Raw genomic sequence first — 15,012 nt, 5'->3', positions numbered from 1 at the left:
GGGAGTGGACAAATCATGATCACTCTCAGGCTATTGGACAGCCTCTATGTGGTTGTAGACAACAGCTCAGCTCTGGGTCCCCTCAGCATCCAAGTCTCATATGTTGCCCTTGAGCCTCTTTAGGGTCTGGGGATCTGGTATGGGCTGATCCTGCAGGAATTGCTGTCTGACCCTCTGTCCCAAGCTGAGACTTCTTTCTTGATTAACACAGGGGGAGCACCTGGGGACCACGGAAGCGACCGAGGCCTTCTTTGCCATGACCAAGCTCTTTCAGTCCAATGATGTAAGTGCCTCGACCCAGCTTTCCTTGAGAGGTGGCAGCTGTGACAAGGTGGTGGGAGGGCCAAGGAGAGGTGGCCCCACCAGTTAGTGTGGGCTGCCTTTGTGGAGATAGGAGGTATCTTCTCCCAACTCTGGCCCTTGGTGAGCCCGGGCTGATAGGGCTTTTCCCACCTGTCTCCCAGCCCACACTCCGTCGGATGTGCTACTTGACCATCAAGGAGATGTCTTGCATCGCAGAGGATGTCATCATTGTCACCAGCAGGCAGGTCATGGGGTTGTGGGTGGCTCCTCTGATGGGTTCCATTGACAGACCATTTTTTCTTGTGTGTACCAGACAGTGAGACTTTTGGTTGCATATTGCCAGCTGCCCACCCCATGGCAGCTTCCCTGTTATTGCTGCCCACCCCGTGGCAGACACAAATGCTTCCTTTTCTTGATTTGTTTTAGTCAACCAAACCAGCTTAGAACTTTCCCAAAGACTTTCTTGAGTATAAAGAAAGAACACACAAAAAAAAACAGAGTACAAGCGGTATACTGCTTACTAAGTGACTGGTGTCTGCTTTAAGCTAAATGATTCAGGGACAGATGTGACTAAAGTGTAATCACTGCCCTTAAGAACTGGGGCTCAGTTCTCATTTCTTCCTGCCACAGTTTAGGGTGGGGGGGTCATACATTGATTTGTAGGTTCAGTTAGAAAATATTGTCTGTCAGTCCCTGTGTGTAGCTCTGGGGATGTAGCAGCAACAAAGATAGACATAGCCTCTGTAGCCCCAGAATTTATGGAGAAATAACCAGGCATCAGGCCATTAAGGTAGGGTGTAATATGGTTTATCACGGAAGTATTATGGGCTATGAGAGGAGACCAGAAGAGCATCCAGCTGGATTTGAATTAGGAAAGTCCTCCTAGGGGAATGATCCAAGTAGAGTCCTGAAGGATGAGTAAGAAGAAATAGGACAGGCCAGGCGCAGTGGCTGACACCTATAATCCCAACACTGTATCCACAGTGTAATCCATAGGCCGCAATGGGCGGATCACTTGAGGTCAGAAGTTTGACACCATCCCGGCAAACATGGTGAAACCCCGTCTCTACTGAAATAAAAATTAGCCAGGTGTGGTGGCGTGCACCTATAATCCCAGCTACTGGAGAGGCTGAGGCAGGAGAATTGCTTGAACTGGGGAGGTGGAGGTTGCAGTGAGCTGAGATTGTGCCACTACACTCCAGCCTGGGTGATAGAATGAGATTCCGTCTCAAAAAAAGAAGAAAAAAAGAAGCCCGGCACGATGGCTCATGCCTGTAAACCCAGCAGTTTGGGAGGCCGAGGTGGGTGGATCATGAAGTCAGGAGTTCAAGACCAGCCTGGCCAACACAGTGAAACCCTGTCTCTACTAAAAATACAAAAATTAGCTAGGTGTGGTGGCGCACACCTATAATCCCAGCTACTGGGGAGGCTGAGGCAGTAGAGCTTGAGCCTGGGAGGCAGAGGTTGCAATGAGCCAAGACCGCGCCCCACTGCACTCCAGCCTGGGCGACAAAGTGAGACTCTGTCTCAAAAAAAAAATTAAAAAAAAAAAAAAGTAGGACAGAGTGGAGGTGAGGGGTGAGGAGTGCTATAGGCTAAGGAAACAGCACATGCAAAGGCTGGAGAGGAGTGAGCATAGCCAGTTGGGGAAATTCAAGGAGTTACATTCAGGTCACTGGCAGTAGGAAGCTATGGAAACTTTTTAGCAAAAGCAGGGGGATGACCTGTTTGGTTTTGAGTTTTATGAAACTCCCTCCAGCAGCTGTGTGGAGTTAGACTTAGAGGGGCAAGAATAGAGGGAGAGCACTGGTTAGGAGGCTTGTGTAGTAATCTGGGCAAGGGTGGTGATGGGAGCTGGAGAGGAGTGAGCAGGCTCAGGCTTTCTGCATGCTGACAATGCCTTCTTCCCTGCAGCCTAACAAAAGACATGACTGGGAAAGAAGACAACTACCGGGGCCCAGCCGTGCGAGCCCTCTGCCAGATCACCGATGTGAGTCATGCCGGTCCTTCCCTGCTTCCTGGCCTCTCAGTTGAGGCTCTCGGCATCATCTTTTGCATGCTTTGGGGTGTCCCCTATCTCACTGAGCCAGGTGATGTGGGGTGGAGGTGGTGTGCAGGAGCACATGAGAAACACTTACTTCCTCCTCATACTCCTATCTGCCCCCATTTCTGCACTCCTGAGAGCTGCCAAGGACTGACTGGATCTCCTTCCACCCTGCTTCTTTTGCCCACAGAGCACCATGCTGCAGGCTATTGAGCGCTACATGAAACAAGCCATTGTGGACAAGGTGCCCAGTGTCTCCAGCTCTGCCCTCGTGTCTTCCTTGGTGTGTAGCTGCTGCTGGAGCCCTGCTGGGGGTGGGGTAGAAAACTGAAGAAAATTTCAGAGTCACATTCCAGTAGGAAAAAAGAAAGTGTTTCCTTCTTTTTTATTTTATTTTTTTAACTGAGACAGCGTCTTACTCTCACCCAGGCTGAAGTGCAGTGGCACGCTCTCGGCTCACTGCAACCTCTACCGCCAGGGTTCAAGTGATTCTCCTGCCTCAGCCTCTCGAGTAGCTGGGATTATAGGCACCGGCCACTGTGCCCAGCTAATTTTTGTGTTTTTAGTAGAGACAGGGTTTCATCATCTTGACCAGGCTGGTCTTGAACTCTGGATCTCGTGATCCACCCACCCCCCTTGGCCTCCCAAAGTGCTGGGATTGCAGGCGTGAGCCACTGCTGCTGGCCTTTTTTTTTTTTTTTTTTTTTTTTTTTTTTGAGACAGAGTCTCGCTCTGTTGCCTAGGCTAGAGTGTAATGGCTTGATCTCAGCTCACTGCAACCTCTGCCTCCCTGGCTCAAGCCATTTGCATGCCTCAGCCACCTGAGTAGCTGGGATTGTAGGGGTGCACCACCACGCCCAGCTAATTTTTGTATTTTTGGTAGAGATGTGGTTTCACCATGTTGGCCAGGCTGGTCTTGAACTCCTGACCTCAGGTGATCCACCCGCCTTGCCTCCCAAAGTGCTGGATTACAAAGCGTGAGCCACTGCACCTGGCCAAAATAAAGTATTTTTGTGTCTGTAAGCCTGAGAGTCCCACCCTTCTCCGTGAAGAGAGCCAAGGAACTCTGGGGTGATTGAAGAGGGTCGTGGGTGGATGGTGTTGACCCATGCCTTGGGCAGGGACAATGAGGGTGGGAGCATCCTGAGTTTGTCCATGGTCTCTGAGGACCAGGACAGTGGCGAGCCCCTGAGCTATGTCTGAGGGAGGACCAGAACTGGGCCCAGAAGGTGTGATGGGGACACTTCTTACCTGCCCCTTAATGTGCCCTGTTGCCCACAGCACCTGCTGAAGTGCAGTTTTGATGTGGTCAAGCGCTGGGTGAATGAGGCTCAGGAGGCGGCATCCAGTGATAACATCATGGTCCAGGTGAGATGTGAGCAAGGGAGTGATATTTAAAACACTTAGGCAGGTGGTAAGGCATTGGCCGGTTGGCATGGACACTTGCCACTGAGATCCTTGTGACTCCTGGCCATAGCAGGCTTTAATCTTTTTGTCATTGGATCATGGGAAGAATTGGGAGGTCCTGGGTTAGAGAATCCAGGGTACCACTTCGGGGGCTTGGGTTAGAGACTGCTTACCAGCTGGTGCTGAAATATTCAAGTGTTTTGATAACCAGCTGAGTATTGTTTTGGAGCAGATGATGTGGCAAACTTGGCCAAGGCAGGCAGAGGGCTGCCTAAATTTAGGCCTTTGCCAACTTGGCTTTGTTATGATGTGTGGAATTATCTTGATGAGGCTTTCATCCACTTTACTCTTCCTCGGTGACCTAGGCCAGCAGTTCCTTTTATCTCTCTGGGTCGTGATTTCCTTGTCTGTAAAATACAAATGAAGGTTACTGCCTCACAAAGCAGCAAGGATGAGCCGAGATCATGCATGTAACACATGACCCATCTGGGGCCTGCCTGTCGGCGCTCCCTGTGTGTTTATGTATTCCCTTCATCTCTCATCTGTCTTCTCATCCTTTGCATGAGTCTTGTCTTCAGGGCCAGCTGTGGCCCCTTAAAACACTTATGAGGGCCAGATAAGCTTCCCACATAGAAGGCATCCACAGCTGCCATAACTTCGCCCTCAAATGTCGCTTCTTTAGGAAACAAAAAAAGAGTATCGAGGACAGGAAATAACTATGAGACCTCACGTCTTTAGAAAGGGAGTCCCTGGACTTCTGGCCCTCCAGACCTAGCTTTGTCAATACCAGCCAGGAGTCTTTGGGCAAGTCAGCAGAGATAAAACTGTCTACCTTCAGGGTTGTTGTGGGTAATGCAAGATTTCATGGCTAAGGTGTCCCACACAGTGACTTATAAAACATGACCGTGCTCGGGGTCTGGCTCCCACCTTCTCTCTCTCATTGTCTGATTGAAAGCACCAGGTCTCCCACATTGCTTTCATCTTTGTGCTGTTTGTTATCCCTTTCCATATTTGTATTTATGCTGCCTGTTAGGGCTCTTGCCGAAGTGGGGGTGGGAACAAGAACCACAGTTATAATTCTGTGGTTTGTGAAGCATTGTGTGGAGAGCTGTGTACAAAGAGTACCTGGGGCAATTGGCATAGCCGCTCTGTGTAGTAGCTGCTACGGTGCCCATCTTAGAAAAGAGAAGGCTGAAGGACCCACCCAAGGCCACACGGCCAGTATACCCAAAACTGATACATTTGTACTCTGTTGCTGTCTCCTGTCCTATAGTACCACGCATTAGGGCTCCTGTACCATGTGCGTAAGAATGACCGCCTGGCCGTCAATAAGATGATCAGCAAGGTCACACGGCATGGCCTTAAGTCTCCCTTTGCCTACTGCATGATGATCCGGGTGGCCAGCAAGCAGCTGGAAGAGGAGGATGGCAGGTAACGGCTCTCATCTCTCACCAGCTAGATGATGCCTCACTCATCCTACCATGCTGGGCCATCCCCAACATTTTATTGCCGTGCTATGTTCTTTTGTAGCCGTGACAGCCCGCTCTTTGACTTCATCGAGAGCTGCTTGCGCAACAAGCACGAGATGGTGGTATATGAAGCTGCCTCGGCCATCGTCAATCTGCCAGGCTGCAGTGCCAAAGAGCTGGCTCCGGCTGTGTCAGGTCACTGGGCGTTCCTTCACCCAGCCTCCCATGTTTATGCTTGCCGGGAACTAGGCCTGGGTCAGGGGCTAGGGGAAAGAAAGAAAATGCTCTCAAATAGGCCACACACTGGTGTTAAGGAGTCCATACCTAGGAAGCACCTGCCCTAGACACTATGCTGGGGCCCCACTTGTGTCACATTTTGGGGGTGGGCTGCTGTTAGTTCACCTGACTGCTGAAGAGGCTAAGGTAAGGCTCAGGTCCACTCTGGAGTCTGTTGGGTTGGCTGGCCACAGGAGGAGGCCTGGTGGAGGAACCCAGGATCTATGAAACTGGTGCATGTGAACTGGGGCTGAGCTTTTCCAAGTGAAGGAGAGAATAGTATAGAGGGTCGTTCTGAGCCTCTAGCTCTAGCACTGGAGCAGGGCAGCCTGGGATAGAGCCCTGGCTCTGCCCCTTACCAGCTGGGCAAGCCTGGCAAGGCCACCCATTCTCTCCATGCCTTCCTTTTGTTTTCTCAGATGTGGATGATAGATCATGCCTATTACATAGGGTTATATAGCCAGAAAATGTGTGATCTAGACAAATTGCTTAGAAGGCAACATGTTTGTTGTTTGCTGTTTGCTGTTTTTTGTTTTTGCTTTTTGAGGTGGAGTCTCGCTATGTCGCCCAGGCTGGAGTGCAGTGGCGCAATCTCAGCTCACTGCAACCTCTGCCTCCTGGGTTCAAGCGATTCTCCTGCCTCAGCCTCTTGAGTAGCTGGGACTACAGGCGCCCGCCACCACGCTTGGCTAATTTTTATATTTTTAGAGAGACAGGGGTTTCACCATATTGGCCAGGCTGGTCTCGAACTCCTGACCTTGTGATCCGCCCTCCTTGGCCTCCCAAAGTGCTAGGATTACAGGTGTGAGCCACTGCGCCCAGCCGTTGTTTGCTGTTATTAAGGGGAAGCCAGCAGCCTTGAGTCCTGGAGTCTTTGGTGTCTCTGTTCAGGGCCCTGCTCCCGGTGTGGGAATCCCCCTGTCAGGGAGGAGAAAGCCTGTGAAGAGGTGCAAAGTGGTTGGTACTGGAAAGTGGGTATGTTGAGAGGCTAGAAAAGGAGAGGCGCGGCCGGGCGCGGTGGCTCAAGCCTGTAATCCCAGCACTTTGGGAGGCCGAGACGGGCGGATCACGAGGTCAGGAGATCGAGACCATCCTGGCTAACACGGTGAAACCCCGTCTCTACTAAAAAGTACAAAAAACTAGCCGGGCGAGGTGGCGGGCGCCTGTAGTCCCAGCTACTCGGGAGGCTGAGGCAGGAGAATGGCGTAAACCCAGGAGGCGGAGCTTGCAGTGAGCCGAGATCGCACCACTGCACTCCAGCCTGGGCGACAGCGGGACTCCGTCTCAAAAAAAAAAAAAAAAAAAAAAAAGAAAGAAAAGGAGAGGCACTCAGGGTGAGAAACCTGGATTCAGAGTGGAAGAGAATCTCCCTGGTGGTCTAGTGGCTAGGATTCGGCACTTTCAAAGTGGAAGAGAAGTGGGGAGTGTTTTAGAACAGGCCAATGGAAAGCAAAGATGTTGTGGCAGGAGAGTTAGATTTCCAGGTTTTGAGAAATGATTGGGCCTCCTGTTTTTCTATTATTCTCTACTATAACAGTGTAAACTTGGTCAGGGAAACAGATGGAGTTCATGTTTGGAGAGAGAAGTCTCCCTTCCTCTTTAGAAATGAAGAAAGAATGAACTGCTAGGCACAGTGGCTCACGCCTATAATCCCAGCACTTTGGGAGGCCAAGGTGGGCAGATCACCAGGTCAGGAGTCTGAGACCAGCCTGACCAACATGGTGAAACCCATCTCTACTAAAAATACAAAAATTAGCCAGGTGTGGTGGCACACATCTGTAATCCCAGCTACTCAGGAGGCTGAGGCAGGAGGATCACTTGAACCTGGGAGGCGGAGATTGCAGTGAGCCGAGATTGCACCACTGCACTCTAGCCTGGGCAACAGAGGGAGACTCTATCTCCAAAAAAAAGAAAAAAGAATTAATGAATTCACTCACTGATTTGGGTATTCATTCATTCTTATTATATCCCCCATATTTCCAGAGTAATGAAAGATATAAATAAAGTAGGGTTTTCAAAATAAACATTACGAAAAAAAATTTTTTTAAGTATTAGAGAATAAAAGCCAAGTTATGAAGAAACGAACATAGATATTCCAGAAAACAGTAGTCATCTTCGCTCCTGTGATTGAGTGCCAAATTTAGCTCTGAGCTTCCTGGCAGCCAGGGCAAGGGAGGGATATGGTACCCGAATGGCTGTCATGTAGTTAAAGGAAATAAACCATTTGTTTAAGAGAGGACTTAGTGCCGAGGGAGAAGTTCTTTTGGATCCTATAGACACAATAGGAGACAGGTGTAGAATGTTACTTCACAGAGGTTAAGTGCTCAGGCTGCAGATGCAGGCAGTCTTAGAATTTAATCTTGGTTCTGCCACTTACTGGCTGCCAACCTAAAGTTTGCTTTCCCCTTTGTACCTCAGTCTCCTTACCTGTAAAGTGGGCTAGTGGTGGCTGCAAGCTATAGAAGTGAGGCATGTCCACTGTATAGCACAGCACCTGGCACACAGCAGATGCCCAGTGAATAACAGCCCTCACGGGAACCCCTGGGCACTCACAGACATTATGGCCTCTGTCCATGGCTCAGGTGCATAGGGTGAGGGGAGCTCTCTGTCTTAGGTCGGGATGGGGGTGTCAGCAGGGAAATGAACTGAGCAGAGGATTTGAGTCAGAACAGCTGCCCCTGGTTTTCCCAGCTGTCCAGCAGTGAAGGCAGCCTGACATGTGGCATCCATCTCCCCACAGTGCTCCAGCTTTTCTGCAGCTCACCCAAGGCTGCTCTCCGCTATGCTGCTGTTCGTACCCTCAATAAGGTAAGAGTCCAGGTTGGGGATTGGAGGAAGCTGTCTGATCCAACTGGAGGTGTGTCCTAGCCTCTGACCTGGCTGGGAAGGATAATAGCCCTGGTCACAGTTACTTTCTTCTGGATGGTGAGATGATCTCATCCAAAGGACTTCTGACTGGGCCAAACCATCAAATGTAGTGACAGCATTGGGGTCCTGCCCTCTCTGTCACTGTCCTCCCAAAACAGGTTGCCATGAAGCATCCATCAGCTGTGACAGCTTGTAATCTGGATCTGGAGAACCTGGTCACAGATTCAAACCGCAGCATTGCCACGCTGGCCATCACCACCCTCCTTAAGACGGGCAGCGAGAGCAGCATCGACCGCCTCATGAAGCAGATCTCCTCCTTCATGTCAGAGATCTCGGATGAATTCAAGGTACCTGCTACTCCCGGGACACCCATGGCCTCCAGAGAAAGGAGCTCTATCCCTGTTCTCTGTGGCCACAGCCTTCCTGCCAGGACTGATCTGAGGGGCTGGTCAGCCTTGAGGACTCAAGAGGAGGCCAGCGCATTGCTTGGCCTTCAGAGAAATGTGTGTAGTCCTGCCTCCAGGCCTTCATCCATATCGTCCCCTTGTACTGAAAGAACAGTAGTTTCCAGGCCAGTTAAGGGTTCCTTGATTTGTTGTCCAAGTATTTCTTGAGCACTTGCTGTCTGCTATGTAGAGTGACAAGAGGGGAACATAGCAGTGAACAAGGCAGGTGCCTGCCCTTCTGGAGCTTCCTTTCAGGGGATGGGAGAGGAACAGTAAACAGGTTAAGAAAGGAATAGATGAGATCATCTCAGGCATGGGTATTGCAGTTAAGAGTGTAGAAATACAGCAGGGATGATCCTAGGAGGAACATGGTCTGGGAAGGCCGTTCTGGAGGGTGACATTTGAGCTCAAACCTGGATCAGTGCAAAGAACCAGGAGGAAAGGCAGGAACGAGTCAAGGAGAGAGAAGGCCAGTGGGCGGAAGAGCTGTGGGGCCAGTGCAGGTGACAAAGTCAGAATATACAGGGCTCAATCATGTAAGGCCCATGGTCAGGTAAAGGGTTTTGATTGCAAGGAAGACATTGGAAAGGTGTTCTTTTGGGACAGGGAAGGATGTATTTTTTGAGCTTATATTTTGAAATAATTCGGCCGGGCACAGTGGCTCATGCCTGTAATCCCAGCACTTTGGGAGGCCGAGATGGGCAGATTACAAGGTCAGGAGATCGAGACCATCCTGGCTAACACGGTGAAACCCCATCTCTACTAAAAATACAAAAAATTAGCCGGGTGTGGTGGCGGGCACCTGTAGTCCCAGCTACTCTGGAGGCTGAGGCAGGAGAATGGCGTGAACCCGGGAGGCGGAGCTTGCAGTGAGCCGAGATCGCGCCCCTGCACTCCAGCCTGGGTGACAGAGCAAGACTCTGTCTCAAAAAAAAAAAAAAAAAAGAAATAATTCATAGGAAGTTACAAAGAAATATACTGAGAAGTCCTATGCACCCCTCCATCAACCCTGTCCTACAGTGCCAGCATCCCATGCTAGCACAGGACAATGTCAACCAGGAAAGTGACACTGGCATGATCCATAGACCTCATTCAGATTTCACCAGCTACACAGGCAACTCCTTTGTGTGTATATATATGAAGTTCTTTGCAAGCTGTCACATGGAGACTTTCGAAATTGCCACCACAGTGAAGACACTCAACTATCATCTCCACAAGACTCTCATGTTACCTCTTCATAACCACGCCCATTCCCACCTCTCTATCCCTAACCCCTGGCAGCCATTAATTTGTTCTCAATTTCTGTAATTCTGTTATTTCACAATTTTTAATTAATAGAACATGTAGTATGTCACCAGAGAGTTTTAGTCAGAGCAGACAATAATATGCATATATTGGGGTAAATTCTGTAGTGTGGATTATGCAAAGTAGGCAGCAGTCTACTCTGCCTGTGGGTTACAAGAATACTTTGCAGGCTGGCCGGGCGCGGTGGCTCAAGCCTGTAATCCCAGCACTTTGGGAGGCCGAGACGGGTGGATCACGAGGTCAGGAGATCGAGACCATCCTGGCTAACACGGTGAAACCCCGTCTCTACTAAAAAAATACAAAAAAACTAGCCGGGCGCGGTGGCGGGCGCCTGTAGTCCCAGCTACTCGGGAGGCTGAGGCAGGAGAATGGCGTGAACCCGGGAGGCGGAGCTTGCAGTGAGCTGAGATCCGGCCACTGCACTCCAGCCTGGGCGGCAGAGCGAGACTCCGTCTCAAAAAAAAAAAAAAAAAAAAAAAGAATACTTTGCAGGCTGAAATGACACAGTGAGACTTGAATATTAGATCCTTCTGGGACTGGGCACGGTGGCTTGTGCTTGTAATCTCAGTTCTTTGGGAGGCCAAGGAGGAAGGATCACTTGAGGCCTGAATTTTCAGACCAGTCTGGGCAACGTAGCAAGACCTCATCTCTACAAATTTTTTTTGTTATTTTTTTTTGAGTCGGAGTCTTGCTCTGTTGCCCAGGCTGGAGTGCAGTGGTGCGACCTCAGCTCACTGCAAGCTCCACCTCCTGGGTTCATGCCATTCTCCTGCCTCAGCCTCCTGAGTATCTGGGACCACAGGCGCCCACCACCACGCCCAGCTAATTTTTTGTACTTTTTGTAGAGACGGAGTTTCACCGTGTTAGCCAGGATGGTCTCAATCTACCTGACCTCATGATCTGCCTGCCGCAGCCTCCCAAAGTGCTGGGATTACAGATATGAGCCACTGCACCCGACCTACAAAAATTTTTTTAAAAAATTAGCCATATGTGGTGATGCCAGGTAGTCCCAGCTACTTGGGAGGCTGAGGTGTGAGGATCACTTGAGACCAGGGGTTCGAGGCTGCAGTGAGCCATGATCATGCCACTGCCACTCCAGCCTGGGTGACAGAGTGAGACCTTGTCTCAAAAAAAAAAAGGCCGGGCGCGGTGGCTCAAGCTTGTAATCCCAGCACTTTGGGAGGCCGAGACGGGCGGATCACGAGGTCAGGAGATCGAGACCATCTTGGCTAACGTGCACGGTGAAACCCCGTCTCTACTAAAAAATGCAAAAAACTAGCCGGGCGAGGTGGCAGGCGCTTGTAGTTCCAGCTACTCGGGAGGCTGAGGCAGGAGAATGGCATAAACCCGGGAGGCGGAGCTTGCAGTGAGCTGAGATCCGGCCACTGCACCCCAGCCTGGGCGACAGAATGAGACTCCGTCTCAAAAAAAAAAAAAAAAATTGGCTGGGCGCGGTGGCTTACACCTGTAATCACAGCACTTTGGGAGGCTGAAGTTGGCAGATCACTTGAGATCAGCAGTTTGAGATCAGCCTGGCCAACATGGTGAAACCCTGTCTCTACTAAAAAAGTACAAAAATTAGCCAGCATAGTGGCTCACACCTGTAGTCCCAGCTACTCCGGAGACTGAGGTAGGAGAATTGCTTGACCTGGCTGGGAAGTGGAGGTTGCAGTAAGCTGAGATTGTGCCACTGCACTCCAGACAGAGCAAGACTCTGTCCCCCAAAAAAAAAAAAAAAAAAAGTGCTTCCGGAGCAGAGTGGAGGGGTGACTGGGCAAAGAGACTGTTGGAGTAATTCAGAAGGAGAGGATGGCACCTGAACCAGCGGGAGTAGGAGAGGAGGGACAGCGCAAGAGCTTTTTGAGGAATAATGCCTATTGGCAGGGTTGGTATGAGGGTTGAGGGGTGGATGTCAACAGAGATGATGCTATTTTCTACTTTGAGCTGACAGTGGTGCTCTTGACTAGTTTGTGGGAGGAGGAAAAGATGGGGTATTGGATGAGGGAAGGGGAAGGAGATGGAGATGATTGTGGTTGCAGACATGTGGAGTTTGAAGTGCTATGGGTACGAGGTTGAGTTGTCTTGCAGGCAGTTGGAAATGGCAGGTCTTGAGCTCAGACAGGAAATAAATATTGGGAGTCAGTGGCATATAAGAGGTGGTTAAAGCCATGGGAGGGGATAAGATTGCCGAAGAGACTGTGAGAAGAGAAGCAGCCAAGGACAGAATACCCCAGAGACAGGCTTAACCAAAGAGGAACCAGAGGAGATGATGGGTGGGAACCATCAGTGGGGGCCAGTGGTAGGGAGAGAAGCAGGACAGGTTGGGTGGAGGGGACTCGGAGACTTAAGAAGCCTGAGTAGAAGAGCAGAGTTTGGGGGACCCAGAGTCTGAGAGTCTGACACTGGGGCTGTTGGCACTGCCCTGGGTGGGCTCAGGAATTGTGCCCTTACAAGCATGGAGTTGAGTTCCTCTGGTCTCCTTGCCCTTGTGTCATGCCCAAGGCCTGGCCTTACCAAAGGAAGGACTCAGTGGGCACTGAGGGCACTGAGTCACCCCATCTTGGTGTCAGGGCCTGCTGCTCATGCATGTTTATTTCATTCAGGTGGTGGTTGTCCAGGCCATCAGTGCCCTGTGTCAGAAATATCCTCGCAAACATGCAGTCCTCATGAACTTCCTGTTCACCATGCTGCGGGAAGAGGTAAGAGTCGGGGCATTTGGGGGATGCCAGGTCTCTTGGTGCAGGGAGTGACCTGACCACTGGCTCCATGCTCAACTTTGTGCGTGTGCTCATGTTAGCCTGTTGACCAACTGGTTTTCATGGTGCCTGCAACCCTTTAAACTTCTTGTGGATATGTAAACATGTACCAGTTGCTAGTAATTACAGTAATAACTATGACTCACCAGCCTGACTTTAAAAACTGGATGTCCTGAGGTGATGCTTGTGCAGAAGATGGGAAAATGCATATTCTTTTCTCGTGGACTCTAGTGCAGAAATATTCCGGACCATTCCAGGAGCTCGAGGGGTGGTTTCTTGTGAAACTGGTGCTAATAATGCGACATTGGTTCTATTTCTGTTCCTGATGTGAATTCTGATTCACGTATGCCACCTTTTTTGGATGTCTCAACAAAACGGGTTAATTCTTAGGAGCAATAGCAAATGTTCATGGAGTAGATTTGTTCCTCAGATACATGGTACCCCTTTCACCGAGCCCCAGAGTGGCCCATGGACTGGGCAGTAGAGGAGCCATTGCCTTGAGTGTCTTTGCGTTTCCCAAGAATGTTATAGAAGGCACTAATGTTTAGTGAGTCGTCAGCTAATGGGCCGGGCACTTTGGTGATTGTGTTTGCTTTTTTTAAGTAGAGATGGGGTCTTGCTGGGTTGCCCAGGCTGGTCTCGAACTCCTGGCTGTAAGTGGTCTTCCCACCTTAGCCACCTGAGTGCTGGGATTACAGGTGTGAGCCATCATGCCTGGCCAGGCCTAGCACTTTGGAGACACTATGCATGATAGCAGTTTTTTTTGTTTTTGTTTTTTCTTTTGAGTAGGAGTCTTGTTCTGCTGTCCAGGCTGGAGTACAGTGGCACGGTCTTGGCTCACTGCAACCTCCACCTCCTGGGTTCAAGCGATTCTCCTGCCTCAGCCTCCTGAGTAGCTGGGACTATAGGTGCCTGCCACTATGCCCGGCTAAGTTTTTATATTTAGTAGAGACGGGGTTTTACCATGTTGGCCAGGCTGGTCTCAAACTCTTGACCTCAGGTGATCCACTTACCTCGGCCTCCCAAAGTGCTGGGATTACAGACGTGAGCCACTGGTGCCCGACCTCGATCTGTCACCCAGGCTGGAGTGTGGTGGCATGATCACGGCTTACTGCAGCCTAAACCTCCTGGGATCAAGCGATCGTCTCACCTCAGACCCCCAAGCAGCTGGAATTACAGGAATGCACCACCATGCCTAACTAATTTTTCTATTTTTTGTAGAGATGGGGTCTCTCCATGTTGCCCAGGCTGATTTCGAACTCCTGAGCTCAAGTGGTCCACCCACCTCAGCCTCTCAAAGTGCTGGGATTATAGGTGCGAGCCATTGTGCCTGACCAGCCTTTTGTTTGACAGGAAAGAGTGATAGAGGCCCAGAGAACCAAGTGCCCTGTCTCCAAGTTCTATGTTTGGACAACTGTACTTGGTCCAGCTCAGGTCTTCAGCTCTTTTCTGGAGAGAGCAGGCTCCTTGCTCAGCTCAGCTTCTGTCTGCAGGGTGGCTTTGAGTACAAGCGCGCCATTGTGGACTGCATCATCAGCATCATTGAGGAGAACTCAGAGAGCAAGGAGACAGGGCTGTCACATCTGTGCGAGTTCATCGAGGACTGCGAGTTCACAGTGCTGGCCACCCGTATTCTACATCTCCTGGGCCAGGAGGGTCCCAAGACCACCAACCCCTCAAAGTACATCCGCTTCATCTATAACCGAGTGGTCTTGGAGCATGAGGAGGTCCGGGCAGGTAGGTCTGAGCCAGGGCTGAACTTGGAAACTTAACTGCCCTTGAATAAATGTCCCAGCAAAGGGACCTGAGCCTCCAGTGGGGACTTGTGCACTCACTGTTCTTGCTGCACAAGCTGTTTTTCATAATATCGTAGGCAGGACCTTACATGTCATCTGGTTGAATGGTTCTTTGTTTTTTTTTGTTTTTTTTTTTGAGATGGAGTCTCCCTCTGTCACCAGATTGGAATGCAGTGGTGTGATCTCGGCTCACTGCAACCTCTGCCTCCCGGGTTCGAGCGATTCTCCTGCCTCAGCCTCCCGAGTAGCTGGGACTACAGGTGCACGCCATCATGCCCAGCTAATTTTTGTATTTTTAGTAGAGATGGGGTTTCACCATGTTGTCCAGGCTGGTCTCGATCT

General features: G+C 50.4%; 1 protein-coding gene across 1 annotated transcript in view; it reads left to right on the top strand.

Moving 5' to 3' along the window:
• LOC105477775 (COPI coat complex subunit gamma 1) overlaps window positions 1-15,012 on the top strand; it is a 28,209-nt gene that overhangs the window by 2,278 nt on the left and 10,919 nt on the right. The window contains exons 4-14 of the mRNA XM_011734549.2: window positions 212-283; window positions 465-544; window positions 2,218-2,293; window positions 2,538-2,630; window positions 3,629-3,715; window positions 5,028-5,185; window positions 5,285-5,418; window positions 8,240-8,307; window positions 8,526-8,714; window positions 12,722-12,817; window positions 14,368-14,611. Of these exons, the coding sequence (XP_011732851.2) occupies window positions 212-283; window positions 465-544; window positions 2,218-2,293; window positions 2,538-2,630; window positions 3,629-3,715; window positions 5,028-5,185; window positions 5,285-5,418; window positions 8,240-8,307; window positions 8,526-8,714; window positions 12,722-12,817; window positions 14,368-14,611 (1,297 nt within the window). The remainder of the gene's footprint in view (window positions 1-211; window positions 284-464; window positions 545-2,217; window positions 2,294-2,537; window positions 2,631-3,628; window positions 3,716-5,027; window positions 5,186-5,284; window positions 5,419-8,239; window positions 8,308-8,525; window positions 8,715-12,721; window positions 12,818-14,367; window positions 14,612-15,012) is intronic.

This window comes from Macaca nemestrina, chromosome 2 (genome assembly GCF_043159975.1).
Source record: "Macaca nemestrina isolate mMacNem1 chromosome 2, mMacNem.hap1, whole genome shotgun sequence".
Taxonomy (NCBI): Eukaryota; Metazoa; Chordata; class Mammalia; order Primates; family Cercopithecidae; genus Macaca; species Macaca nemestrina.
The sequence above is the reverse complement of the archived record's forward strand: the minus strand, read 5'-3'. Positions and strand labels throughout refer to the sequence as shown.